This window comes from Bubalus bubalis, chromosome 19 (assembly GCF_019923935.1).
Source record: "Bubalus bubalis isolate 160015118507 breed Murrah chromosome 19, NDDB_SH_1, whole genome shotgun sequence".
In the NCBI taxonomy this organism is placed as follows: domain Eukaryota; kingdom Metazoa; phylum Chordata; class Mammalia; order Artiodactyla; family Bovidae; genus Bubalus; species Bubalus bubalis.
Genome location: NC_059175.1, coordinates 4,519,833 through 4,546,951, shown reverse-complemented (window position 1 = coordinate 4,546,951; position 27,119 = coordinate 4,519,833). Strand labels below are relative to the sequence as shown.

The 27,119-nt window shown below is 44.8% G+C and overlaps 2 protein-coding genes and 1 long non-coding RNA gene across 4 annotated transcripts in view; 1 reads left to right on the top strand and 2 right to left on the bottom strand.

Moving 5' to 3' along the window:
- Positions 1 to 5,539, bottom strand: part of ATP6V0E1 (ATPase H+ transporting V0 subunit e1) — a 31,448-nt gene extending 25,909 nt beyond the window's left edge. The window contains exon 1 of the mRNA XM_006058701.4: positions 5,350 to 5,539. Coding sequence (XP_006058763.1) covers positions 5,350 to 5,453 — 104 coding nt within the window. The 5' untranslated portion in view covers positions 5,454 to 5,539. The remainder of the gene's footprint in view (positions 1 to 5,349) is intronic.
- Positions 5,540 to 5,637: 98 nt separating this feature from the next.
- LOC123330547 lies at positions 5,638 to 8,086 on the top strand. 2 transcript variants are annotated; one of them, XR_006546548.2, is made up of 4 exons: positions 5,638 to 5,775; positions 5,899 to 6,149; positions 6,487 to 6,574; positions 7,733 to 8,086. It is a non-coding gene; the product is annotated as an uncharacterized LOC123330547 (long non-coding RNA). The 2 variants fall into 2 exon arrangements; XR_006546547.2 differs by having other exon boundaries at positions 5,667 to 6,149.
- Positions 8,087 to 14,056: 5,970 nt separating this feature from the next.
- On the bottom strand, positions 14,057 to 20,825 carry RPL26L1 (ribosomal protein L26 like 1). The gene is made up of 4 exons (XM_006058700.4): positions 20,671 to 20,825; positions 20,096 to 20,272; positions 15,091 to 15,231; positions 14,057 to 14,379 (listed from the first exon to the last, which is right to left on the bottom strand). Exons 1-4 carry the CDS (start codon positions 20,764 to 20,766, stop codon positions 14,251 to 14,253), a joined length of 543 nt encoding a protein of 180 aa, XP_006058762.1. The 5' UTR covers positions 20,767 to 20,825; the 3' UTR covers positions 14,057 to 14,250.
- Between the last annotated feature and the right edge of the window lie 6,294 nt (positions 20,826 to 27,119).

The following is a 27,119-nucleotide window of genomic DNA, read 5'->3' as shown; positions in this document are numbered from 1 at the left end:
TAAAAAGCCTCTTGAGGAAAGTGCAAGAGGAGAGTGAAAAACCTGGCTTAAAGCTCAACATTCAGAAAACGAAGATCATGGCATCCAGTCCCATCACTTCATGGGAAATAGATGGGGAAACAGTGGAAACAGTGTCAGACTTTATTTTTGGGGGCTCCAAAATCGCTGCAGATGGTGACTGCAGCCATGAAATTAAAAGATGCTTACTCCTTGGAAGGAAAGTTATGACCAACCTAGATAGCATATTCAAAAGCAGAGACATTACTTTGCCAACAAAAATCTGTCTAGTCAAGGCTATGGTTTTTCCTGTGATCATGTATGGATGTGAGAGTTGGACTGTGAAGAAAGCTGAGCGCGGAAGAATTGATGCTTTTGAACTGTGGTGTTGGAGAAGACTCTTGAGAGTCCCTTGGGCTGCAAGGAGATCCAACCAGTCCATTCTAAAGGAGATCAGTCCTGGGTGTTCTTTGGAAGGAGTGATGCTAAAGCTGAAACTCCAGTACTCTGGCCACCTCATGCGAAGAGTTGACTCACTGGAAAAGACTTTGATGCTGGGAGGAACTGGGGGCAGGAGGAGAAGAGGACGACAGAGGATGAGATGGCTGGATGCCATCACCAACTCGATGGACGTGAGTTTGAGTGAACTCCGGGAGTTGGTGATGGACAGGGAGGCCTGGCGTGCTGTGATTCATGGGGTGGCAAGAGTCGGACACGACTGAGCGACTGAACTGAACTGTACTGATGCCACAGTTTAGAGGTCTATTCCAAACCCATCTAAAACACAAGGCTGCAGTAGTAATTAGCTTTGATACCCAAGTAACTGCCCTACCTGGTAGTATTCTCCGCAATGAAATGATACTATACTTTTTAGCCTTGATCTCTCCCCATGTCCATTTCTTTCCGAAAATCAGTTAAACCTGGATCTTTGAGCAGTTGAACTCTGACATTTTAAAAAACCGAACTTGTGATATTCTTTTCACTTTCTCTTTCTAAAGGCTCCCTTTGAAATCTCCTACTCCTGAAAAGCTCCATCACTTCCATCCCTCAGATTTGTCATCTCCTTGCTCATACCGCCCCTGCACCTGCAGTCACCAACCGACAAGGATTAGTTCTTTGTTTTTTGGCTGCTCTCGGTCTTAACTGCGGTATGCGGGATCTAGTTCCCTGACCAGGGATTGAACCTGGGTAGCCTGCATTGGGAACATGGAGTCTTAGCCACTGGAACACCAAGGAAGTCCTTAACACCTTTAAGGCACGCCCATCATCTGTAAGAATGATTTCCAAATATGGCATCTCCATACCCCACAGAATATGCAAGACTATCTCCTAGAAGGCAGGGAGCAAATATCACAACTCCTGTATGTGATGATGTTTAACTTATCCTTTAGAAATTCTGTGCATGTGTGCGTGCGTGCGTGTGTGTGTATACATACATATAGACACACACATATGTATTTCCCCCCCCGTGTGTGTGTGTGTGTGTATACATACATATAGACACACACATATATATTTTCCCCCCTGTGTGTGTGTGCATACATACATATAGACACACACATATGTATTTCCCCTCCAATGTGTGTGTGTGTGTGTATACATACATATAGACACACACATATATATTTTTCCCCCCTGTGGTTAATACATTGGCTTGTCCATTCACTCATTCAACAGACTCAGTGTCCTGCATGTACCAGGCTCTGGAGAGAGAGGAGGAAACAAAAGGGATGAAGTTTAGCAAAGAAAAGGCTCCTGGTGAGAGGGTATCAGGTTCAAAGAGGACAGAGGACTGGGTGGCTGAGCACAGCAAGGAGAGCCTGGCAGGAAGTGAGGTCAGAGGTATCTTACAGCCTCTGAAAGGAAAAGGGAAGCTATTTTGGAGGGATTTGAGGAGAGGACTGACAAAATGGGGCTTCCCTGGTGGCTCAGATGGTACAGAATCTGCCTGCAATGCAGGAGACCCGGGTTTGATCCCTGGATTGGAAAGATCCCCTGGAGAAGGGAATGGCAACCCACTGCAGTATTCTTGCCTAGAGAATTCCATGGACAAAGGAGCCTGGTGGGCTACAGTCCATGGGGTCGCAAAGAGTAAGATCCAACCAAACAACTAACAACACTGACAAAGTCTGATCCAAACTGTAACAGGATCTCTCTGCAGGGTGAAAACAGACTTGAGAAGAGGAAGCAAGGGGAAAAGCAGAAAATCCAGTTAGAGGAGACTTGCACTATGGACCAGCCTGGTAGCAGTATGGGTCGTGAGAACTGGTCAGACTCTGGATGTATCCTGAAGGCACATTCTTCAGCAAAATATGTACTTCGCACATTAAGCTTATAATATAATACAGAGATAAATAGGCTTTAAGGGTTGCACTACCAAATTTTGATGGTTTCATAATAAAAATGTTTGAAGATCTATAAAATCAAGTCCAGCTTCTTACTTGTCATCAGTTTGCTCCATTCCTCCTTCTCACCCCTCTACTTTCAAGCAGCATTTCGCTCCTGAACGTGGGCACCCTAGTGTCCCCAAATGCATCATGTTTGTTTATCCTCCATCCCGAGCTCCTGTTCATCTCCTTCCATTCCCCTGCCCCAACCCAGAACCTCTCCCTCCATCTTCCTCTTCCCCAAAAGGCCATCTCAGAGAATGGGAACAGCTGAGGCCCCTTTGCACTATTCATTTGACACTGGAGAGCAAAGGCCCCTCGTGGGAATTCCCTGCTGGTCCAGTGATTAGGCCTCCGAGTGCCCAGTGTGCTGGGGAACTAAGATCTCACAAGCTCAGAGGTGTGACATGGCCAAAAAGCAGGCAAGTATCAGTCCCTGGTGTGCTTCTTTTCTGAGTTATGGTCTGCTTAAGTGTTTAGGGGTAAAGTGTCACAACGACTGCAATGTGTGCTCAAATGGTTCAGCAAAATTATGTATGTATGTATGCACACCTGGATTCAGAGACAAAGCAAATACAAAGCAGATATGAATGCTAACATTATTGTATCTAGGTGGTGTTACATAACACTTACACTACTCTCTCTTTCTGTGTGTTTAACAATGTTATGTCTGAAAAAACTGGAGCTGTGAACCTTTGGCACACTAATCCCCATGCTCTGTCGCCACCCCTCCCCCTCCTCCACAAGTTTTTAGAGAATCTCTGGATTCCAAGAGGAGAGTGGGAAATCATAAAGAACAGAATCGGTCAGGAACCAGCATTCCAGGTAGGGACTTCATTGTATTCCGCCCTTTTTCAGGTGCAGAAAAGATGACAGTAAGGGGCTTGCTTTAGGTTACACACAGATTCAGAAGACCTTTTTCCCTTTTGCCCCATTTTCCCCCAGTTTCATGAGGTCCTGAAATCCTAATCACCCAAGTTTCTGCATTTTGATATGCAGGGATCTCAGAGAAGAAAATTTAACAGCAAAAACTCCTTTCTCTCCTTCTTACACAGCACCTTATCTCCTTAATGAAGATGTTTTCAATTCTTCAAATCAGAAATGCTCTCCTGCATTAAAAATTCACCATAGTCCTTGAAGCAATTCAGCTCCTCCGTTTAAAAAAAAAATTATCTGCAGTCTTTTCAGGAGGTAAAACAGAACCAATAATAATTTATTACTAATATTTCCATTTTACAGTGAGGAAACAGGAACATGGAAAAGTTAAATTATCCAAGGTCATAGGGATCATCCAACCGGGAGCAGTGTTTCTCAAACTGTAATACAGTAACTCCCAGGAGACACCTTGTGTTTTAAGACCTGTTCGATCCTGCCAAGAGCAGGAAATAACAAGGGCTGGGGTGGAGGCTATGAATCAAATCCAGATAACATATTACTAGCAGGTCGAACCTGAATCGTAACACTAGGACTACAAACTGAGTAACCCGTGGACCACAGGAGGCATTTCATTACTCTGGGTTAGAGCAATGGCATCAAGACCCAAGGCTGGGCACAGTGGGCCCCAAATGGGGAACTTCAAGAAAGAAGTGGTCAACGCTACCAGCACATTAATAAACGCTTTCTGAGCACAGAGGCTGGAAAGACAGTGGGCAACGAAAGAGCTGAAGACAGAAACACAACAAAAGAGCACTTCGCTGTTCTCTAAATCTAGCAGGAGAAACAAGCCCAGGGAATTAAATTTGGTTAACACAAATTGTTTTACTAACCTGAGAATTCTCATCTATTACAGGCTGTAAAGATGACCCTACATAATTGATGCCATCCGAGGGGGGGAGTAGGGAGGAGCAGAATGGGTGGACCTAATGCAACCAGATGATAAATTCACCTACAATGTTTACTTTTTAAACAAATTATGATTTACTTGTAAGCTAGATGAAAGGAACGGGTCTAACACAAGTTTATTCCAGACAGTAAAAGAGGTTCAGGTCACAAACTATTAAGAGCATTTTCTTTCCTTTAATAAAGGCAACAGATCACTCAACAACCCTTTATTGAAAGCCTACTATGCATGCAGAGCACTGTGAAGTCACCAATTAGTTTCAAAGAATAAAACAAGAGATGGTGTTCCCCAAAATCTGTGATTCATAATAAGCTTCACCCCACATGATCTTGCCGCTGAGAAAAAATGACTAAAAGGCAAAGAGGAACCAGAAAGAGGGTTTCCAAAGCTCCTTTGAAGATAAGACTATTTCATACCATAATAAAAAAAAAGTTTACTTACAAAACAGATAAAGCTCTATTTAACAAAGTTGGGGGAGCGGGGGGCGGGGGGAGTCTTTCTTAAGCAATCATTCTAAGAGCTTGTTACACACAAACACAAGTGCGGGAGCGCCCTTCGAAAGGTATGACGCAGGGGTTTCTTAACAATACCTCCTGCTCTTTGGTAATTAACCTCGCTCCAGATCAAGCCCCAGCTAGCTCCTGGCGCCCACTAGATGCAAGGCCTGGGCTCACGCTGCGGCACAAGGGTGTGCTGTGCAACTGCGACAGCCTGTGAGGCAGAGAGGTCAATTTCTGTTTTATTTATTTGATCCGTCCCTTTAAAGTGTAAGCAAACGAGGCCTCATTTGGGTAGACATCGGGGCTAAGGCGACAGCCGTCTGGTGACGAGCCCCAACTTCTCCTCGAGGAGGGATACATCCATTTTCGACGGCACCCTCCCCACACACGGACGTGCGAAGAAAAAATTCCCCTAAAGCTTCTTCCTAAGGAGGATCCGCCGGAGGCCACCCTCCTCAGTTCGGGCTAGGAGACACTGCGGCTGCCGCGACAAGGAAGTCGGGGGGCTGCCGGGGGGTCGGGGGCCGAGGCCTGACTGCAGGGCGGGATCACCCGGGCAAGGTCCCCGCCCGGCCCGGCGGGTTCTCACCGCGCTTCCCTCCCCAGGCAGGCCTGGCGCACTTACCCCCGGTTGGGACCCTTAGGGATGAACCAGGGCACCAGGAAGCCGACGATGCCCCAGAACACGCTCATCACGATGAGAGGGACAGTGAGGCCGGTATACGCCATGGTTGCTGCGGGAAGCGCCTGCACCGGACCCGCCGCCACACTCGGGTCCCACCCGGAAGTGTCAACCCCGGCCGCGGGACCTGCGCGCGCAAAGGCCCGCCCCCCACGTCTCTACGTGATCGCGCGCGGGACTCCGCCCCGCCCTCCGCTGGGAAACCGCCGGGCTCCTGCTGTGTAAGACGCTGTAGAGCCCCGGAGCTAGAGATGTGTGTCATCAGGGGCTCAGCAAAGTTTTCAGATAAGAAGGTGGCCCTTATAAGAAAAATGGAGTTATTTACAGCCTTATCTTCTTATGCAAGAAGCATATATAGAGAACTTCATCGTAAGTTTCTGTTCAGAATTCTGTGTGGTAGCCACTGAGTCATGAACTTTAAGTGCTTGAGTTTCGTTTTGAACACCTCACGACAGCCTATGACGCCGTTTAATTATTATCCCCACTTTGCAGGTGAAGAAACTGAGGCCCAGAAAGGAAGTTAAGGATCTTGCTCAGGGTCACATAGCTGCTAAGTAGCAAAACCAAGATTCAACCTTTATTGGTGTGATTTTCAAGGCCAGTGCTCTTAACTACTGCCCTACTGAATGACTTGGACTGTGCCAGGTTTGGAGGGTTACAGGAATCAGACACACCTACCCACAGGGAGTTCACAGGCTGGTGAAAAGACGCACTTTGAGCAGGCCACTGAATGCAGTGTGAAGGTAGGTTGGACCACTGTGCATGACTTTTCCACCCCAAGCTAGTCTTGAGCTGAGCCTTGAAAGAGGAGTAGGGATTAGCTAGAGTAGTAAGAAGAAGGTAACAAGGAATTTCTGATGCTTGCCAAGGATTTGCATACATGTTCAGTGTATGTGACAGCCTTGTAACAGAGGAAGAACGTAATTCTCAGAGAAGCTGATAGAGCTTTCAGGCAAAAGCAAGATGGAAAGCGAATCTGTAAACCAACCCAGTGTGCTTTACCCTGGACCATGATTTCCCTTTGACAGTCACATTTCCCTCCCTTGAATTACCCCCTGATTTCTTTCCTCATTCAACTAGAATGAATTTTTGGATTAAATGGGAAGTTGGACCAAAGATCTTTGACATCTCTTCAAACATGATTTCAAACCTTTACCTGAAGGACAAGGTAGGAAACTCGTTGGTCTCTTGTGTGCTCATCCTGCCCCTTCCCAACAACTCAGTCTCAGCAGAAATTCTGTTGTTTTTAAGTTCCATTCCCGGCACACCTTCACAAGACCTGTTTCATTCTGTTAATACATGTCTTGTGGCCTTGTACTTGTTTGTGTGTATAAATCAACCAACCCTTTAGTAGAAGGCAAACTCTTTGAGAATGGGTGTTGTTTACCTGATCTGTCTTCCTTAGAAGCATTTTATGCCTAGAATGTGCTCAATAAACATTTGTACAGCTGCAATGAATAGTTAAGAAAGGGTGACATCAGCTAGATCTAAATTAGAGAAAAAAGCTTGGTCTTTCTTCCCATTTCTTTTTTTAAAAGCTTATTTCTAATTGTGGCATACAAATATACATAACATGAAACATACCTTCTTAACCATTGTTAAGTGTACAGTCCGGTAGTGTTAAGTATCTTAACACAGTTGTGCACCAGATCTCCAGAACTGTTGTATACCCACTAAACAAGTCCCCATTCTTCCCTCCCCTGGTTCCTGGCAACCATCATTCTACTTAATTGTTTCTATAAGCTTGACTACTCAAGATACCTGATGTCAGTAAAATCATAGAACATTCATCTTTTTGTGACTGGCTTACGTGTCACTGAGCATAATGTCCTTGAGATTTATCCGTGTGGTAGCACATATCAGAATTTCCATCCTTCTTAAGGCTGAATAATATTCCACTGTATGTACACACCACATTTTGTTTTTCCATTCATCCGTGATTGGATAGTTGGGTTGCTTCCACTTTTTTGGCTATTGTAAAAAATTTCCCCCTTTCTTAAATTAATGCAGGTGTTTTAAGTTGATCTTGGTAAGTCTACCTTTTGCCTTGCCTTCTTGGCAGCCTCTCTGAGAAGCAGATGTCAGGAGCACAGGCATGTAGCTGTTCAGACACTGGTTCTGTTCAGACACTGGGCTGAAATCTGTTTCAGCCGCTGTGAAAGAGAAAACACTTTAATCTGGGTATTATATATGTGGGCTAGTATTGGCCAATAGCACCCTCTATCAGTCAGTCTGTCAAAAACATTTTATCACACATTCCAAGTGAAAGCTGTGGAGAAGGCCAAGAGCTAGGATTGTGTGATGAAGAAATATTCTCTGGTTTCAGGTCTCCTGCAAGAAAAAAATGAGACTTTGGGCAGCATGGTCCCAGGACTGCTGGAGAGTCCTAGAGACTCTCCCAGTGGGTTGGCCAGGTCCTCTCTTTTCTAACCACCAATCTATGTGACGCTGAATTTGACACTGAATTTTCTTCCTTCGCTTCACCAAGAACATCATTGCAACAAGTTGATTGCAGAAGCATTATAAGAATCCATTTGTTTTCTACTAATCCAGACATGAAAATCTGTATGCATGTCAGGAAGCAACAGTTAGAACTGGACATGGAACAACTGGCTCCAAAGGAAAAGGTGTACGTCAAGGCTGTATATTGTCACCCTGCTTATTTAACTTATATGCAGAGTACATCATGAGAAACGCTGGACTGGAAGAAGCACAAGCTGGAATCAAGATTGCCGGGAGAAATATCAATAACCTCAGATATGCAGATGACACCACCCTTATGGCAGAAAGTGAAGAGGAACTAAAAAGCCTCTTGAGGAAAGTGAAAATGGAGAGTGAAAAAGTTGGCTTAAAGCTCAACATTCAGAAAACGAAGATCATGGCATCCGGTCCCATCACTTCATGGGAAATAGATGGGGAAACAGTGGAAACAGTGTCAGACTTTATTTTGGGGGCTCCAAAATCACTGCAGATGGTGACTGCAGCCATGAAATTAAAAGACGCTTACTCCTTGGAAGGAAAGTTATGACCAACCTTGATAGCATATTGAAAAGCAGAGACATTACTTTGCCAACAAAGGTCCGTCTAGTCAAGGCTATGGTTTCTCCTGTGATCATGTATGGTTGTGAGAGTTGGACTGTGAAGAAGGCTGAGCGCCAAAGAATTGATGCTTTTGAACTGTGGTGTTGGAGAAGACTCTTGAGAGTCCCTTGGACTGCAGGGAGATCCAACCAGTCCATTCTAAAGGAGATCAGTCCTGGGATTTCTTTGGAAGGAATGATGCTAAAGCTGAAACTCCAGTACTTTGGCCACCTCATGCGAAGAGTTGACTCATTGGAAAAGACTCTGATGCTGGGAGGGCTTGGGGGCAGGAGAAGGGGACGACAGAGGATGAGATGGCTGGATGGCATCACTGACTCGATGGACGTGAGTCTAAGTGAACTCCGGAAGTTGATGATGGACAGGGAGGCCTGGCGTGCTGTGATTCATGGGGTCGCAAAGAGTCGGACACAACTGAGCAACTGAACTGAAGCCAGACATAAAGGAACTATGCACAATGTCACTCTTTTGGCTACTTTTTTTGGTTTTGTTTTGGAAAAGGGAGTTATTTTCTATAAAAACATTAACATGTTTTGGGTTTATTTTTTTAATGAATTAAAATCTTACAATGTTAATGTCTAACATGGTGAATTATTTTGATAGATGTAATCCACATAATAAAGGTCTTTGGGTCCTCAGTAACTTTTATTTATTTTATTTTTGGCTGATCTGGGTCTTTGTTGTTGCGAGTGGGCTTTCTCTAGTTGAAGTAAGTGGGAGCTACTCTCCAAGTAGCGGTGTGCGAGCTTCTCATAGCAGCAGCTTCTCTTTCGAGGAGCATGGGCTTTAAGGCGCATGGGCTTCATTCAGTAGCTCTGGCGCTTGGGCTTAGTTGCTCTGCAGCTTGTGAAATCTTCCTGGACCACGGATTGAACCTGTGTCCTTTGCATTGGCAGGGATTCTCAACCACTGGACCACAGGGAAGTTGCTCAGTAATTTTTAAATTAGAAGGAAGGTCTCAGAGGCAACTTCAGTAGGATAGAGTAAACAAGAGTGGACTGAAATGTTACAGTGCAAACCCCAAGGAGCGCCTAAACAGGAACACGGGGTTACAAAGCCACAGTCGTAAAGCTCCTTTCCAAGTTTATTGAGAAGGTTAGAAGTTAGTGGAGAAGCGGAAACTCCAGCATAATTTACTGCTGTTTACTCTGCTCATATATAGGGAAAGTGTACTGTGGGCTGACGCCACTGATTATGGCAGCTACCATTTTTTGATGGCCACTTGTCAGTTACTAAACAAGGTGCTCTGAATTACCTGTCTCACTGAGTGCTCACAACACCTAAGTAGGTGTTACTAAATTCATTCTACATATTAAGAAAGAGAGGCTCAGATTTGTAACTTGCTCAAAGTCTAGCTGTTTTAAGAGATAAAACTGGAATCTGTATGTAAGTCTTTGTAGTCCTGTTCTTCCTAGTAAACCATGCTCCCTCTTCTATCTCAAATAGTAAATCACCAAAAGAAAAAACCCCTTAAATTATATACTACTTTAAAAAATAGAGACATCTAACGCATAAGATGAGACCTTTGAAAACCTGTTGCAGAATTAGCTGCCCTTATATTAGGGATAGGATAGGATGTGGTTTATTTAGTTATTTCTGATGGACAAATAATATTTTACTTATATTGATGCGTATTTGTATTGTAATTATGGTGTTCAGGAAATAAATCAACCTCATATAGCTATTTAAATTTGGATGACCTGCCATTCTCATGAAGACTTATTCATGGACCAGACTTTAGTAAAAACCCAATCATATATGTATAGAATATTTCTAGAAGGATACAAAAGACTGAAAACAGTGACTGCTTCTGGGGAGAACTGAGTGACTTAAGAGTCAATGTGACAAGGAAACCTACTTTTCACTGTATACCTTTTGTACTTTTTTATGTTGTACTGTATATGCATGTGTGCATACTAATCGCTTCAGTTGTGTCCAACTCTTTGCGACCCTATGGACTGTAGCCTGCCACTCTCCTCTGTTCAGTTTTTTTCTTTAAAAGAAAAAAACTAATTAAAAAGAACAATGAACAAAGACCCAAGCCATTACTAGATTGGAACTGCTCAACTCTATAGTCTATAGCATCAGCAGAGTACAGAGGACTAAAGTCCTGCCTGGTTCCCAGATCTGATTACTTCCTTGCTTACCCAGCTCACGTGGAAAGCCCTGTAGCTGAACATCTCTGACCCCAGTGCACTGTGAAAGCAGACACTCAGAAGGAGTTATCTGAAGTGTGAAAGTCTGAAGTCTTTCCAAAATAACACAGGGGGACTCTCTCATGTAAGTGGACATCTACAAATTTGATGAAAAGGTCAGTAGGAAACTACTTAATTCAAACTCATTCCAGGAAACATGCTAAACCCCCCCTCCCCAGCCTGAACCTTGATAAGCAGGCCCATCCAGCTGGCATTCTACAGTCCCAATTTCCTGCAGCAGCCCAAGCACAATACTGCTGCCTTTAAACCCTCCCGCTTTGGTCAAGAACCAGCATTTATCCAAACTCCCTGGAGAAAAACTTTTCCCTCTATTCCTGCAGACAAACCCACTGCAATCTCCTCAGAAAGACAGTAGCTATCACTTGCTGAGTTCTCCATGCTCTACACACAGTATCTCAAGTAGTAAGTCTTGACAACTCTATTTGGTAGGTACTCATTTCATCTCCATTTTATAACCATACAGGCCCAGAGAGGTTAGGCCATTTGCCCAGGGTCACACAGCTAGGAGATGACAGAGCTGGGGTTAGCTCTCAGTTGATGTTGAATTCCTGCTCTTGATCATGCACTATTATTCACATGACTGATGATAAGAAGTCTGGTGTGATTTGGGGGAGATTACAGTTCTCAAAACTCTTATCCATCACTTGAACATGTTGCTGAAAAGAAACCAGATCTGATTCCTAGGAAATAAGCATCATTTAAGTGTAATGGTGAGAGTTGGAGCCTAGGGCCCAGACCAGGAATCAGAAGATACTATCTTACTATAAATTTAACCTAGTTTGAAATCTTTTATTCAGATTTGGGGGCCTAAAACATGTGTTATCAAGAGTGAAGACAAAAATTAAAGAAACAAACTCCAGCCATCACTGGTTGATCTGTTCATTACACCTGCTAGACACACAGCTCAGTGCACTGATACAGTCGCCATGTTTTGGGCACCTACTATATTTTATGTGCTGTGATTTGTAGACATCCTGATCCACAATTTCCCAAATTTACCTAGTCATAAGTATCATACAAGGGCCATGTGAAGAGGTCTGAAAAGGCCTCTCTCTTCAGACCTACTGCATCACAGAATCTCCAGGCAAGGGGGTAGAGACTGTTAGCAAGCACCCACATTGACTCCTAAAATCAGGGGGGTCTGGTGGACTGCTACTTTAATTTTCAGTCTTGAAGATCAGTGTTTCTAGCTTCTTACATAAAATAGGGAAACAGAGGCTCATAAAAAGGGCTGACCAAAGACCAGAACAGGACTCAAGATTCATCTGACTCCAGAGCTGGTATCATTCTGCTCACTCTCAAATCAATGCTGCAGTCAGAACATGCATATTGAGTTCTTTTTTTTTTTTTTTTTTTTAAGTACAAAATAATTTTTTACAGCATTATATAGGTTGGCATTATTTTACAGTGAATTCTTTTCTCAACAATTATGAATCTAAATATACACTTAGCATGAAGGAAAACAATTTTAATTAGAACAGTTTCTCTAAATAAAATCTCTTTTGAATTTATATTTGTCTTAAAAGGAAGTATTAATGTTACAGACATATATGGTTCTGAAAAAAACATATTCAATGATACTATTACTGTTTTCTGTACAAGATAGAACAAAAGCTGCTGCTGCTACTGCTAAGTTGCTTCAGTCGTGTCTGACTCTGTGACCCCATAGACAGCAGCCCACCAGGCTCCCCCGTCCCTGGGATTCTCCAGGCAAGAACACTGGAGTGGGTTGCCATTTCCTTCTCCAGAACATGCATATTGAGTTCTGTGGTTTGTGATCTTATCGATCTTCTGTGAAAAATCATTACTTGAGTGCAAGGTGAATGTTAGAATTGGAAATACTGAATAATAATAGCAATATTAGAATTTATACACTCATACTTTGAAAGTGTGCTCAGTAATAGCCCATTTGATCCTGGCATTTTCTCTCTGCATTTTCCGTGAGACGGGAAGGCAGTGCAAGTATTATTTTCTTTTGGCTCTGACAGTAAAGAATCTGCCTGCAAAGCAGGAGACCTGGATTTGACCCCTGGGTGGGGAGGGTTCCCTGGAGAAGGGAATGGCTACCCACTGTATTCTTGCCTGGAGAACTCCACGGACAGAGGAACCTGGCAAGCGACAGTCCATGGGGTCACAGAGTCGGACACAACTGAGCGAATGACGTCTTCTACCGAGAAACTGGAGGCTGAGATGAGCAGCTTGCTCCAAGGCCTCTGACCACCCAGTGGCAGAGCTGCGACTGGCACTTGACGGCTGGTGAGTGCTCTCCCCACTACGGCACTATGGCTGCAAACACCAATGCTTCTGTTCCATACGCCTAGGCTCTTCTCAGACTCCAATAAAGGGTTGCTAAGAGTAGAGGAATACCAGAGGGGGCTGATGCGGGAGCTGAATGTCCTTTGATGCACCGAGGTCTGGGTTCAAATCCTAGCTCTCTTATGCTCTCTGGGATTTGGGTACTTAACCTAAACTCATTTTCTTCAGCAGTGAAAATGTTAAATAATGGGATCAGTCAACATGTATTAAGAAACATCAGTGTCAGATAAACCCTGTATTACTAGAGAGCCATAAAAGGCTGAGTTTGATGTATTAATCAATAGATTGTTTACCACAGGGGCAAGGTAGGATTTTAGATGTGGCTCTGAGGCTAATCTTAAGGAATGACTAGAAGTTAGATTGGAGTCCAGTGAGGACAGAAGAGTCCCGTCTCCACACACTGATGCTGCGCAGCTGAGGGCCTCATGCAGCCAGATGAAGCAAAAGGTCTGGATTTCTCTGTGCTCTTGTTACATTTTATATGTTGGAAATTAATTTTTAAAGTTACGAAAACAATAGGACCAAAAAAAAAAAACCCAAAAACCTGTGAACCAAGTCAAGTCTTGCCTGTAGGCCATCCGTTTCCTGAACCTTCTTTAGGAGAGGGCATTTCAGTCACACGAGATAGCACTAGCAATGTCAAGACTTGGGCCAGGCAGCCGGGTCAGGGAGCTCCACGTCCCTGGGTCGGTTAGGGTGCGGAGGAGAGGAAGCTGGCCAGAGGGCAGTGCGGCAGGCCAGAGAGGGAGTGCTGAGCGGCACTGCTCTCGGTGGGGCCTTGTGCCTGCCAGGCACAGGCTGACTTCCGTCGAGCGGGGCAGACCTCTGCATCAGGAACCAGAGCCCTGTCCTGTCCAGCCCGTCAGCATGAGGGTCTAAGCAGGAGCAGGGCTGTCTTAATCTCACAGCTACTACTGTGCTGCTCTCTGTAGATTAAAAGTGTGAAAGACTCCCAATGGGGGACTGAGAATTAAGATGGATTTTACCTATAAAGCAGTAAATACCATTCGGAACAAGAAAACATTTCCAATTTTTATTCATAAAATTATTAATCAAAACAGCAGAAGTGGATTTACAGAACCACATAAATAATAATAACAAAACAGGAAGGAAATAAAATACTCGAGAGAGAGAGACATCTTGAAAAGTTTTAAAGGCCTACATGCCAGGTAAAAAACCTACAGATAAACCATGGTTGTGCAACAGGGTATATTCATTCCTGCATTTTCTCAATAAGTTCCTCCTTATATTTTCCTTTCTCTTTCCCAACCTGTCGAGATTTGGCTTTGCGTTCAAGAATTTTTTTCCGATCTTTGTCCAGTTTTAGCCTGGTGATGACCACCTGTTAGGATGAGAAAACAAATAGATCTTGATTTCTTTTTTAAGGGGAAAGGACTTAAAAGCATAATTATCTTATACAGCAGATCATCCCTCAATGATAGCAGCTTGGGTTCCTGCTACCCAATCTCCAATCCCTAACTCCTGTGGGTCTAGGGACCATTTATGTAGTTTAGTGATACAAAGATTGAAGTTTATACTACCAACATGAATGGTTTGTCTATCATCCCCTGGCTGGCAAAATACATTGTTTTTTAAAATACTGCATTCCCACCAGCTACTGGGCGATATAGAGATCACACAGATGAGTGAGACCCAACCATTCTGCCCTTAAAGGATCTGAAACTCTGGAGGAGAGAATCTACAGCGTATAAGCTGGGAGTTTAAGAGAGGAACGGTCAATTTCACTAGCTGGGAGTGAGGGCTGAAGGAAGAGGTGTTCTCTCTAGTCCCTCTGCACACTCCCTCGTGGAGAAGTCATGCCTGCAGCACTCTTGCTACCAGCTTGCAGACGGGCCGTCACCAAGGATGACAGAGCACACAAGAAAAGAATCTGGATCCTTGATGCTGCCACTAGCCAGTGAACCAGCCAAGCCTGCCTGACCTCCCTCTAAAGTCCTTATCACATCTGCCTGTGTGGGCAATACTGATGCCCAACAACTCCAGCAGGAAGGCTGGGACACGCAGCCGCTGCCACTGTGTGGCCGGGCCATACCTTGCTGGGGTGAATGCCCACGTGGACAGTCGTGCCGTTAGCCTTCTCACGCTGCACCCGTTCAATGTAGATGACGTACTTCTTTCTATACACCTGGACTACCTTGCCAATTTGCTGACCTTTGTAGTGTCCTCGAACCACCTAAGGGAAAATACAAAACTGAATTCTCCCCATTGCAAATGCCTGAATATCACAGTAAGGAAACTAATGATCAGGAACATACAGGCTAACAATGAAACTTTTTGCACAAAAAACAGATTAATCTTGGCAGTCAAATTCAGCCTCCTCCACACCCCCCCCTTCCCCCCACCGTATAAATCTGCTCTGGGTTATTCTAAGTCAGGTGGAGGTTCTTCACCTGGATTTTTTCCTTCTCTTACCTGAACATAACATTCCTTGAAGTAGGTTGGTCATCACACAACTAGTCCTGAGAATAAAACTAACGCAACACTGTAAATCAACTACACTTCAATTTAAAAAGAAAGAAAGAAATTATATTGAGATTCTCACCTAACTATCTAAGGCCCATGTTTTCAAAAAACAATTTATGACCTAGGGAAATTTTCAAGATATGACCTTTAGAGAAAAAAGAATACAAAGCTAAAAACAGTACAGTCTGAATCTTGTGTGTACATGCTTCATACATATGGGATACACAAGAAGAAAATATATCCCAATGTCATCTAATGTTATCTATCCAATGTTATCTAATGTTACAGATCTAATGGTTGCCATTAGATATATATCTAATGGTTATCTATTCTATGTTATCTAATGTTATATATCTAATGGTTGCCATTAGACAGGAAGTAGAATTCTTAATTTATATTAGTCCACATTTCAAGATTTCTACAGTTAATACAAATATTTTATCATGAGAAAAAAATTAAAATGTCAAATTAAAACATTGTGGGCTATTTTCACACATTAAACATCTGTTCATACTCTAATTCTACTCTAAAAATCAACTAGATTATGGTTTTCCTAAAGGCACGAGCCTATTACACAGCAGCCACATGAGCAGAGAAAATGCCACATGTAAAGAAACGGAGTCTCAATACTCTAATCAAGACTAAAGACAGATGTTAAAAAGGAGTCAACACACCTGTGATAAAAAGTAGATTAAACATTAGACCCAGTGAGGAAGGAGACGGAAAAAGACTCGGTCAATGGACTGAGAGGTGAGGGACGCGGCGAGGAGGACATCCAGAGTCCAGCTGGGCACCTGGATGTACGGGCCTGCCTTTCCCAGAGGCAAGCAACGGGGCGATTCCATACACGGGGAAGGCCAACTGGGCTGGCAACAAAGACGTGAGAGTCATCCACAGACATGGCAACTCAAAGCCTGAGTTTACTCAGGGAACTGCTGGTATGAGACAAGGGCAGAATGTAGAAATCTAAGAAAAGCCAACATTTTGGAAGGGTTTACAAGAGACTGAAGTGGCCTGAAAGAATGGGAAACCAGGGAGTTTCCCTGGTGGCTCAGGGGTAAAGAATCCGCCTGGCAACGCGAGAGACACAGGTTCAATCCCTGACTTGGGAAGATCCCACATGCCACGGAGCCACTAAGCCTGTCTGCAGCGACGACTGCGCCTGTAGGCCACAAGCACTGAAGCCCGTGCTCCGCAACACGAGAAGTCACCACAGTGAGGCCCACCTATGAAACCAGAGGGCAGTTCCCGCTTGCCACAACTAGAGAAAAGCCCACGTAGCAATGAAGACCCAGCACAACCATAAATAAATAAATAAAAGGGAAACCAGGGAGTATGGTGTTACAGGAGTGACGAGAAGAAGGTCAGATGCTGTGGAATGGTCAAGAAGAGAAAGGATTAAGTAACAGATGACAACAAGCTGGGCACTGGTGGTCGTGGCTACAGTGCTTTTGGTGGAGCAGAGGGATGAAAGTCGTTTATGGTAAGGCCGTGAATTCACCAGAGGTGGAAAGATGAAGATGAAAAAAGCCTGGCCCAAGAAGCCTGGATCTGAAGAGGATTGGAAAGAGGACATGTGCTCTATGGGGATGTGAAGTTAAGAGATAATTTTTTATTATTTAAGAAGGGGAAACATTAATGTGTTTAAATGAACAAGCAAGGAGGAAAAGGTACAGGAAGCTGTAGAGAAAGGAGATAATGGATAGAAGGATCTGAAGAGGGGAGAAAAGAGTGGTGGATGTCACATTCAGTGGCAGAGGGAGCGCTTCAGATAGAAACAGGATTTATAACAGGAGAGAAAGAAGACAGGAGGGGTGGAAATGCAGGTATTAAGCCAGAGGGTGTGGCGCCAGGAGCTCTGGAAGTTCCTGGATGACAGTTTTAATTCCCTCTGTAAAGTAAGAGGAAGACCCAACTACTCAGAGAAAGAGGCAGGTGAGACTTAGAAGATACCAAGAGAGAAAAGGCAGTTTTAACAAACCTAATTGGACTATTTTTACTTTCCTGGCTGGAGACGTGCTTACCCTGAATGACCTCTGGAGTTAAGAGACCTGTATTCCTAGCCTGGACACTCATTTTCTATATTACTCTTTATTATTTTACCTGAGTTTCACTGTCTTCATATCTAAAAAGCAAACAGTTCATGCCCCCTTTTCTTTATCTCACGTTCCAATTCCATCCAGATTGTGCCGCTGCTGTGTGCCAGGCTCTGCACTGAGGTCAGAGAAGTTCTCTGACCTCAGGGAGCTTGGTCTGATGAGTAGTAAGCAGTTAACAGGTAAACATACAGATATATGATCCATGAACAGGGCACATGGGAAGATACTGAGATGGTAAGACCTGCAAAATGAGGAGTTAGGTAAAGGGGAAAAAAAGCACTCCAGGCAGAGGGAGCATTCTGGACAAAGACCCAGAGCATTCTAAGGACCTGAAAAGATGTGTTTGATGTACAGTGCAAGTGGGGGGCTTATAAAATGAGATGAGGTTGGAGAATTAGGCCTGGACTGGATCACTGGAGCCTTATCAATGATTTAGATGTTATAGTTAGCACATCAAGCACCATTGATAGGTTTTAAGTAAACTCTGATTTGCAAATAATTTGTAGAGAATGGATTAGGGTAACAGTGGAAGCTGAAGATGCTTTGAACTAAAATGGAAATATATAAAGAAGTGTCAGATTTAAGACTTATTTTGAACGTAAAATCAACAAGCCATAGTGACAGAAGACAGGGGTTAGGGAAAGTTAAGAATAACTTGAAGGTTTATGGTACATACAGGTGGGGAAATAGAAGCATCACTTATTGAGGTGTGAAAGATGGGAGGAGAATCAGATTTTAGAGGCAGTGGGAATGTCAGGATCTCACGCATAAGAAGCTTGAGATGTCTGTGAGATATCCAAATAAAGACGTTCAGCAGGCAGTTAGATCTTAGGTCTGTGGTCAGAAAAGTGGTTTGAACCAGGATATAAAGGAGGAAGGTGTTAGCCTAGAGCAGATATTTAAAACTCTAGGTGTAAGTATTACCACCTAGGTAGACAATGTAGGCCAGCCAATGGAAGAGCAGGTGCAGGCCCTGACAAACTCTAGTATTTAGGGATCAGACAGAGGAGAACTAGCCAGCAATGGAGGCTGAGAAGCTGGAAGTCAACTGTGGGCTTGAAGTGTCACAGAAGCTAAAAAGGGAGATAATTTCAAGAGTAAGGTGATGCCACCCATGCCGAATGCTGCTGAAAAAGTCAAGGACAGTCAGACGAAGATGGGACCATTGAATTTAGTCATAAAGAGGTTTTTGGTGGTCTCAGCCAAAAGCAGTTTCTATAAAACAAAGAATCCAGGTTTTCCAGGTCTCACAAAACTGGAGAATCTGACAACTGAAGAGCCTGCATACCCCTAACTGGTACCTACAGTCGTTTCTGCACGTCCCTGACTGGCACCTACAGGCATTCCTGCACGTCCCTGACTGGCACCTACAGGCACTTGCAATCCCCCGTTCTAGAGCATGTCTGATGGGAAGGGTCCAGAAGACAAGAGGCTGGACCATACTTCCAAATTATTTTTTCCACTCTATTCCTGTCACATTCTCAACCTAACTTCTCTCCTGCTTCCGACCTTTTCTTCCTCAAACCTTCCAAGTCCCAGTCCCTTACAGAAACACCAAATTCCTTACTTCATTCTCTAAAATAATGGTTCTCGATTGGGGGAGGTTGTCAGGGGTGAATTTTGCTCCCCAGGGACAATACCTGGAAATACTGATAGCGCTGCTTATCCTAACTGTGAGAAGGCGCTACCGGCATCTAGTGGGGAGAAGCCACGGATGCTGCCAAACATCCCACAGTTCACAGGAGAGCTCACCACAACAAAGAATTACCCAGCCCAAGAAGTCACCAGTGCGGAGGCCGGGAACCCCGCTCTCAAATTCGAGCCCTACTGCAACAGGGACCCTGTGGATGATGTTCACCGCTAGAGTTCTAGGGAACGGTGCCTGGTCTGGTAAATCCTCAATATATATTCCTTCAAGCTGTGAATATAGCTCTGCTCTGTCTTACTCACCTTCACTTCCCTTCCCTACTAAACATTCTAAGCTCCAGTCAGAGAACAGACAACTTATACTTTCTCAAAATGTCACGCCTCTGATTTGCTTCCCCATTCTCCCTGCCAAATCCAGCACCATCAAACGTTCAGCTTCCACTAAACCCAATGATGCCAAAATCTTACTCTTATTCCAACACCTTCCCCTGCAAAGACCCAACACGCTTCCCCCGAGCAGTGTCTGGGAACTAGCAACCTCTGGACTAAAAACAAAGCATTGTTTTGCTTGGCTGGTAAAGCAAAGCAAAACTTCTCAAATTATTATTATTAAAGAATTGAGTTGGAATGCTCTAAATTAAGCAGGCAGGCGCTCTCTGGTGACTCTGGGCCCCAACTCCCGTCACCTGCAGGGTCACATCATCTGTCCCGGTCCTGAGGGCGTGTGAGTCTCTGACTCCTCCACGTCCAAGCACTGCCGACACTCTCCGGCAAAGACAGCGCCCGAGCGCCACGCACGTGGGTAACTAGAGCCCGGGAGACAATTACCTGGACCTCGTCGTCCTTGCGGATGGGCATGGAGCGGACGTTGTACTTCTGTCGCAGCTCCTTGGAGAGTGGAGACGACATGATTTTCCTGCGCACGTGGGAGGGGGCATTGAAATGACGTTTGCGGTTTTTGCTGCGGTCCGAGGTCACGAAGGGGTTGAACTTCATCGTGTTCGTCTGCAAATAGAGACAAGGGAAGGAGCGAAGGGACGCTCGGTGGGGTACCAGGGCTTTCTCTCCATCCGGGACACTTCTCTCCATCCCCGCCCAGGGGTTCTAGGGAGGTGGCCTCGGAAGGAGACTGAGGAAGGAAAACGAAGGATATAAAAGGTCTGGGTGTTACACAGAGCAAGACGAGCGTGGAGGGCGCATGCTGAACTAAACGGGGGTGGGGAGGGGGCGGCACTGGGGCCTTGAGGCTGAAGGGACGAGCGCTCAGACTACAATAGAATGCACGGTTGGGGGTCACGCAGAGAGATCTCTGGGGAGGCGGGCAGACCCCCGGGCAGGCAGGATTGAGTCCAGTGGAGCTGAGGGCTTCCTGGCCGGAGAATTCACCGGCTCCACTCACTCACCGAGGGACCGCCGAGTTCAGACGGTGCGCGCGTATGGACGGAAGTGAGGCTTCCTTGCTGCGCAAGCGCAGAAAGAAAACAATGCTCCATTCCCATCAGAACGAAATTGAATAGCGCCCCCTGAGGTTTGGGGTGGGATCGCAGTGGCTCGTTTCCAGGGACCCTGGGTGGCTAGGCGACTCCGGCTCCGGGGATCACGACCGGAACCCGCTACTTGGTGCCGCCGGAGAGAAAGGGCAGATTTGTAGGGCTTGCAATAAAGCCTTGTTGATGTTTTCTTTATGTGTGTGTTGGTCGCTCAGTCGTGTCTTAATCTTTGTGACCCCATGGACTGTAGCCCACCAGGCTCCTCTGTCCGTGGGGATTCTCCAGGCAAGAATACAGGAATAAGTTGCCACGCCTTTCTCCAGGAGATCTTCCCGACCCAGGGATCGAACCTGGGTCTTCCGCATTGCGGGCAGATTTTGTATAGTCTGAACAACCAGGGAAGCCACCTGTTCTTTTTAAAGGTACATTATTAATAGTCTCTTTCCTACTCAAAACTTGGCCCCTGTTACCCTCCTCAGAGGTTGTTTAGGCAAATGATCGGGGTGATTATACATCGTGGTGCTTTAAATGCAATTGGCTGAGTTGCTTCTTCACAATCACTGAGATCAGATCAGATCAGTCGCTCAGCCGTGTCCGACTCTTATGCGACCCCATGAATCGCAGCACACCAGGCCTCCCTGTCCAACACCAACTCCCGGAGTTCACTGAGACTCACGTCCATCGAGTCGGTGATGCCATCCAGCCATCTCATCCTCTGTCGTCCCCTTCTCCTCTTGCCCCCAATCCCTCCCAGCATCAGAGTCTTTTCCAATGAGTCAACTCTTTGCATGAGGTGGCCAAAGTACTGGAGTTTCAGCTTTAGCATCATTCCTTCCAAAGAAATCCCAGGGCTGATCTCCTTCAGAATGGACTGGTTGGATCTCCTTGCAGTCCAAGGGACTCTCAAGAGTCTTCTCCAACACCACAGTTCAAAAGCATCAATTCTTCGGCGCTCAGCTTTCTTCACAGTCCAACTCTCACAACCATACATGACCACAGGAAAAACCATAGCCTTGACTAGACGGACCTTTGTTGGCAAAGTAATGTCTCTGCTTTTCAATATGCTATCTAGGTTGGTCATAACTTTCCTTCCAAGGAGTAAGCTCTTTTAATTTCATGGCTGCAGTCACCATCTACAGTGATTTTGGAGCCCAAAAAAATAAAGTCTGGCACTGTCTCCACTGTTTCCCCATCTATTTCCCATGAAGTGATGGGACCGGATGCCATGATCTTCGTTTTCTGAATGTTGAGCTTTAAGCCAACTTTTTCACTCTCCTCTTTCACTTTCATCAAGAGGCTTTTTAGTTCCTCTTCACTTTCTGCCATAAGGGTGCTGTCATCTACATATCTGAGGTTATTGATATTTCTTCTGGCAATCTTGATTCCAGCTTGTGCTTCTTCCAGTCCAGCATTTCTCATGATGTACTCTGCATATAAGTTAAATAAACAGGGTGACAATATACAGCCTTGACATACTCCTTTTCCTATTTGGAACCAGTCTGTTGTTCCATGGCCAGTTCTAACTGTTGCTTCCTGACCTGCATACAAATTTCTCAAGAGGCAGATCAGGTGGTCTGGTATTCCCATCTCTTTCAGAATTTTCTAGTTTATTGTGATCCACACAGTCAAAGGCTTTGGCATAGTCAATAAAGCAGAAATAGATGTTTTTCTGGAACTCTCTTGCTTTTTCCATGATCCAGCAGATGTTGGCAATTTGATCTCTGGTTCCTCTGCCTTTTCTAAAACCAGCTTGAACATCAGGAAGTTCACGGTTCACATATTGCTGAAGCCTGGCTTGGAGAATTTTGAGCATTACTTTACTAGCATGTGAGATGAGTGCAATTGTGTGGTAGTTTGAGCATTCTTTGGCATTGCCTTTCTTTGGGATTGGAATGAAAACTGACCTTTTCCAGTCCTGTGGCCACTGCTGAGTTTTCCAAATTTCTGGCATATTGAGTGCAGCACTTTCACAGCATCATCTTTCAGGATTTGGAATAGCTCAACTGGAAATCCATCACCTCCACTAGCATTGTTCGTAGTGATGCTTTCTAAGGCCCACTTGACTTCACATTCCAGGATGTCTGGCTCTAGGTCAGTGATCACACCATTGTGATTATCTGGGTCATGAAGATCTTTTTTGTACAGTTCTTCTGTGTATTCTTGCCATCTTTTCTTAATATCTTCTGCTTCTGTTAGGTCCATACCATTTCTGTCCTTTATTGAGCCCATCTTTGCATGAAATGTTCCTTTGGTATCTCTGATTTTCTTGAAGAGATCTCGAGTCTTTCCCATTCTGTTGTTTTCCTCTATTTCTTTGCATTGATGGCTGAAGAAGGCTTTCTTATCTCTTCTTGCTATTCTTTGGAACTCTGCATTCAGATGTTTATATCTGTTCAAAATGCAAATTTTCATGTTCCACTACAGCCCTACAAAATCAGACAGTATTAGGTTGGGGTCAGGGGCTCTGAATTTAGAGCAAGCACTCCCCTCACCAAAGACTTTGAGGTGCACCAATGTTTGAGGGACATTACAAACCAACCATTTGTCTTTTGCAAAACTTCCCCCCAGTCTTTTAGAAAAGCTGGGGTTGTAGAATGACACATGAACTCAAGTGGCTCTTCAAGTTGCTGAGCCTTGGGGAGATGCCTCCATATTTCTGAGCCTGTTTACTTATCTGTGAAATGGGGATGATCTAAAGTAGATGACTCGTTGAATTGTGATGAAGACTAAGTGTGTTAACCCGGTTTTGTGTGTTTAGAACAGTGTCTGGCACATAGCACTCAATTACAACCAGCTATTAATGGCAGCCCACTCCAGTACTCTTGCCTGGAAAATTCCATGGACGGGGGAGCCTGGTAGGCTACAGTCCATGGGGTCGCAAAGAGTCAGACAGGACTGAGTGACTTCACTTCACTTTATTATTCCTAAGGGCTTCTCAGGTAGCTCAGTGGTAAAATAATCTGCCTGCCAATGTGGTTTGATCCCTGGGTCAGGAAGATTCCCCTGGAGGAGGAAATGGCAACCCACTCCAGTATTTTGCCTAGAGAATCCAGTGGACAGAGGAGCCTGGTGGGCTACAGTCCATGGGGTCGCAAAGAGTCGGACAGACTGAGCATGCAGGCAGAGAGATTATTCCTAGAGAGCAGAGGCCTCTTTGTGGGCCTTGCTCCACAATGGCCCTAAGGGAAGGCCACACCAGAATCACACTTTGGCCATTAACTCCCAAAGATGCAAACTGTAAGCTTTCTGTGTCTGATCTAACACGTGCAGTGTGCTCGTGTCAACTGAAGCTGTGCTCGCTCTCCCTTTTTAAATTCTGTGAGTCTTTAAAAACTTGGTAGCACAGCTGGGATTCTTCCGACTAGCGACCCTGCAGGTTTGGAGCCATTGCCCTGCCCGACTCACCCTGGGCCCGCCCACCCCTGCCCACCTTGTCCCCACCTCACCCCGCCTGGTCGTGCCAGAGTTCCTCCTTCCACTCCTGGTAGACAGACAGACAGACACACACACACACACAAACACACACACATATGATTATGTGTGGTGTTGGAGGTGTTAACTGATGCTGTGGTAATCATGATGCAATATGTAGGTATATCAAGTTAACACACAGTACGTCTTAAATTCAGAATGTTATAGTTCAATTATATCTCAATAAAGCTTGGGGTAAAAAGGAAGTCACTTCCAATGGGCAAGGCGGAAGCAAATGCCATTATGACTGAGTGCACATAGATGGTCATAGAGTTTTCAGAGTAGCCCTTACAGCGCTCATCAGACCCAAGCACCCAAGAAGTTGTTCATTCATACATTCATTCATTCACTGGCTCAGTGGCCCCTTCTTGGCTCATTCATTATTTCCCTATCACATTCATTCATTTACCCACACATGCATCCAGTTGCTCATTAATTTATTTGCCATGTATGTGGTACCTACATGGTGGCACAAGTTTAGGGCTAGAGCAAAGAGATACAGGAAGGAGTGAAATCTGGTCCCTGCTCCCAAGGAGAGCAGGGCCTCACTGGTGAGGGGCAACCATGTGAAGGTAGATCGTTACAACCCAAGATTATCAAGATATAGTTACCATCAACCAGAGAAGAGAGCCATTTCTTCATCCCCACCCTCTGCCCTCTGCTTTAGTCATGTCTGAGTCTTTTCAACCCCATGGACTGTAGCCCACCAGGCTTCCCTGTCCAAGGGATTTCCCAGGCAAGAATACTGAAGTGGGTTGCCATTTCCTCCTCCAGGGGATCTTCCCCACCCAGGGATCGAACTGACATCTCTTATGTCTCTTGCATTGGCCAGTAGCGCCATGTGGGAAGCCTCTGCCTCCTATGGCTCAAAAGAATTAAGGGCCATCACTAGATAAAATGACAAAAGACTGAGGTTCTGCCGTTCTAATAGGATTTAATAGAATTTAATAGATTTAATAGATAGAAGGTTACTATCCTGCCACATGCCTACCTTGGAAACATGCACAGAGACTGGCATGAAGCCCTAGGATCTAGCATGGTGCCTGGCTCAGAGGGAATGCCAGGGGAACATTTTTATGCCTCCGAGACAGAGAGTAATGTGGTGGGGACGTGTGAGAGTCCTGGATTCTGACTGCCTGGGTTTGGATCTCCACCACTTACTGGCCTGGGAGCTTTGGGTGACATATTTAGCCTCTTGGTCACTCACTTTCCTCATCTGTCAAATGGGAATAATAAGAGTCCCCACCTCCTGAGTCTGGTGTCAGGATTCAGTGAATCTTTAGCACATTGTCTGGCACAAAGTAACCACTTAACACATGGTAGAAATAATTTGCTTTTTTTTTTTTTTTGGCCACTTTATGTGGCTCATGGGATTGTAGTTCCCTGACAAGGGATCAAACCCAAGCCTTCAGCAGTTAAAGTGTGGAGTCTTAACCACTGGTCTGCCAGGAAATTCCAAGAAACTATTATTTCTTAAATGAGTGAATTAATACAGCTTGTTGTATTAGGTTGAGCATTTACTGTCAGACATTGTGCTTTATAAACATTACCTTATTTAATCTAGTAAACAATGCTTTAAAGTGTCCCTTTTACAGGTGAGAAAACAGGTTCTGAATGAGATGGGAGCATGATCCATCCACTATCAGATACCTAATCATTATTGCTATCTTGCAGCCAATAAGATAATGAGAATATCCACTAACATAGGAAGGTGTCTATTACATGAGGAAAAAAGCAAACTACAAAATAATGTTAACAGCATGATTCCATTTTGTTTATGGAAGAATATCACAAAAGTATTAAAAATGATGATCCCTGATTAGTGAGTGGGATTATGGGTGACTTTATTTTTAATCCTACTTTCATTCACTCTTGATCTTTAAAAAATGTATTGGCTTATAGTTTATTTACAATGTTGTGTTCGTTTCAGGTATAATGGGTGACTTTAATTTTCCTTTTTTCCCTTTTTGCTCTTTTCTGCATTTCCTCCAGTGGGGCTATGAGCATGTATTATCTGTGTAATTAAAATCATGTTGTAAGGGTTTAAAATTTTTGCTGCAGAAGATCCCCCTATGGGATTTCCCTGGTGATCCAGTAGCTAAGACTCCATGCTCCCAATGCAGGAGGCCTGGGTTCCACCTTTGATCAGAGAACTAGATTCCACATGATGTACCTAAAGGATCGAAGATCTAGTGTGCTACAGCTGAGACCCACCGCTGCCAAATAAACAAACAAACCTCAGCTCTAATACAAACTATTAAAAAGAAAAAATCAAGTCCCCCAGTGTTCAATTCAGCTTTCCTTTGCAGGCTGTTTAAAAGGGAGAAAATAGAAAACCAAAAGTACCCTCCCCACTTGCAGTTCCCAGCCCCTCTTTAGGGGGAGGAGTCAGTTTACTCTTTCGACAGGGATTATGGGTAGAAAGGCAGAACCGCACAATCCTCCATAACCCCGGTGGCGTGCGAGCCTGGGTCTGAATGCCAGCTTCACCACGTGCTAGCTGTGTGCCCCAGATGAGTTACTAAGTTCAGTGTCCTCCTTTAAAAAGGAGGCAGCTGCCACCTTGTAGGACTGCTGTGAGGATTAAGAAAGACAAGGCCTGAACCATTGGTAGCTATTACTATAAGAGTTGAGATAAAAATTACTCATTTTGGTCGGAATACAGTGCATGACCTCATCACACAGAACTGACAGAGGACAACTGCTGGGAGGGGCGGGGCAGGGGAGCTTCTTGGGTGAAAGTTCTCCACACAGGCCCCTCACATTGGCTTCTATCTGCTGGAGCGGCTAAGGGACCAGCTTCCTAAGAAGGGATCAGGCTTGCCAGTGGCCTGCCATTTGTTTTGAGCTAGAACCAAAAACAAGCTTGTGACGTTCGGCTATAGAACCTA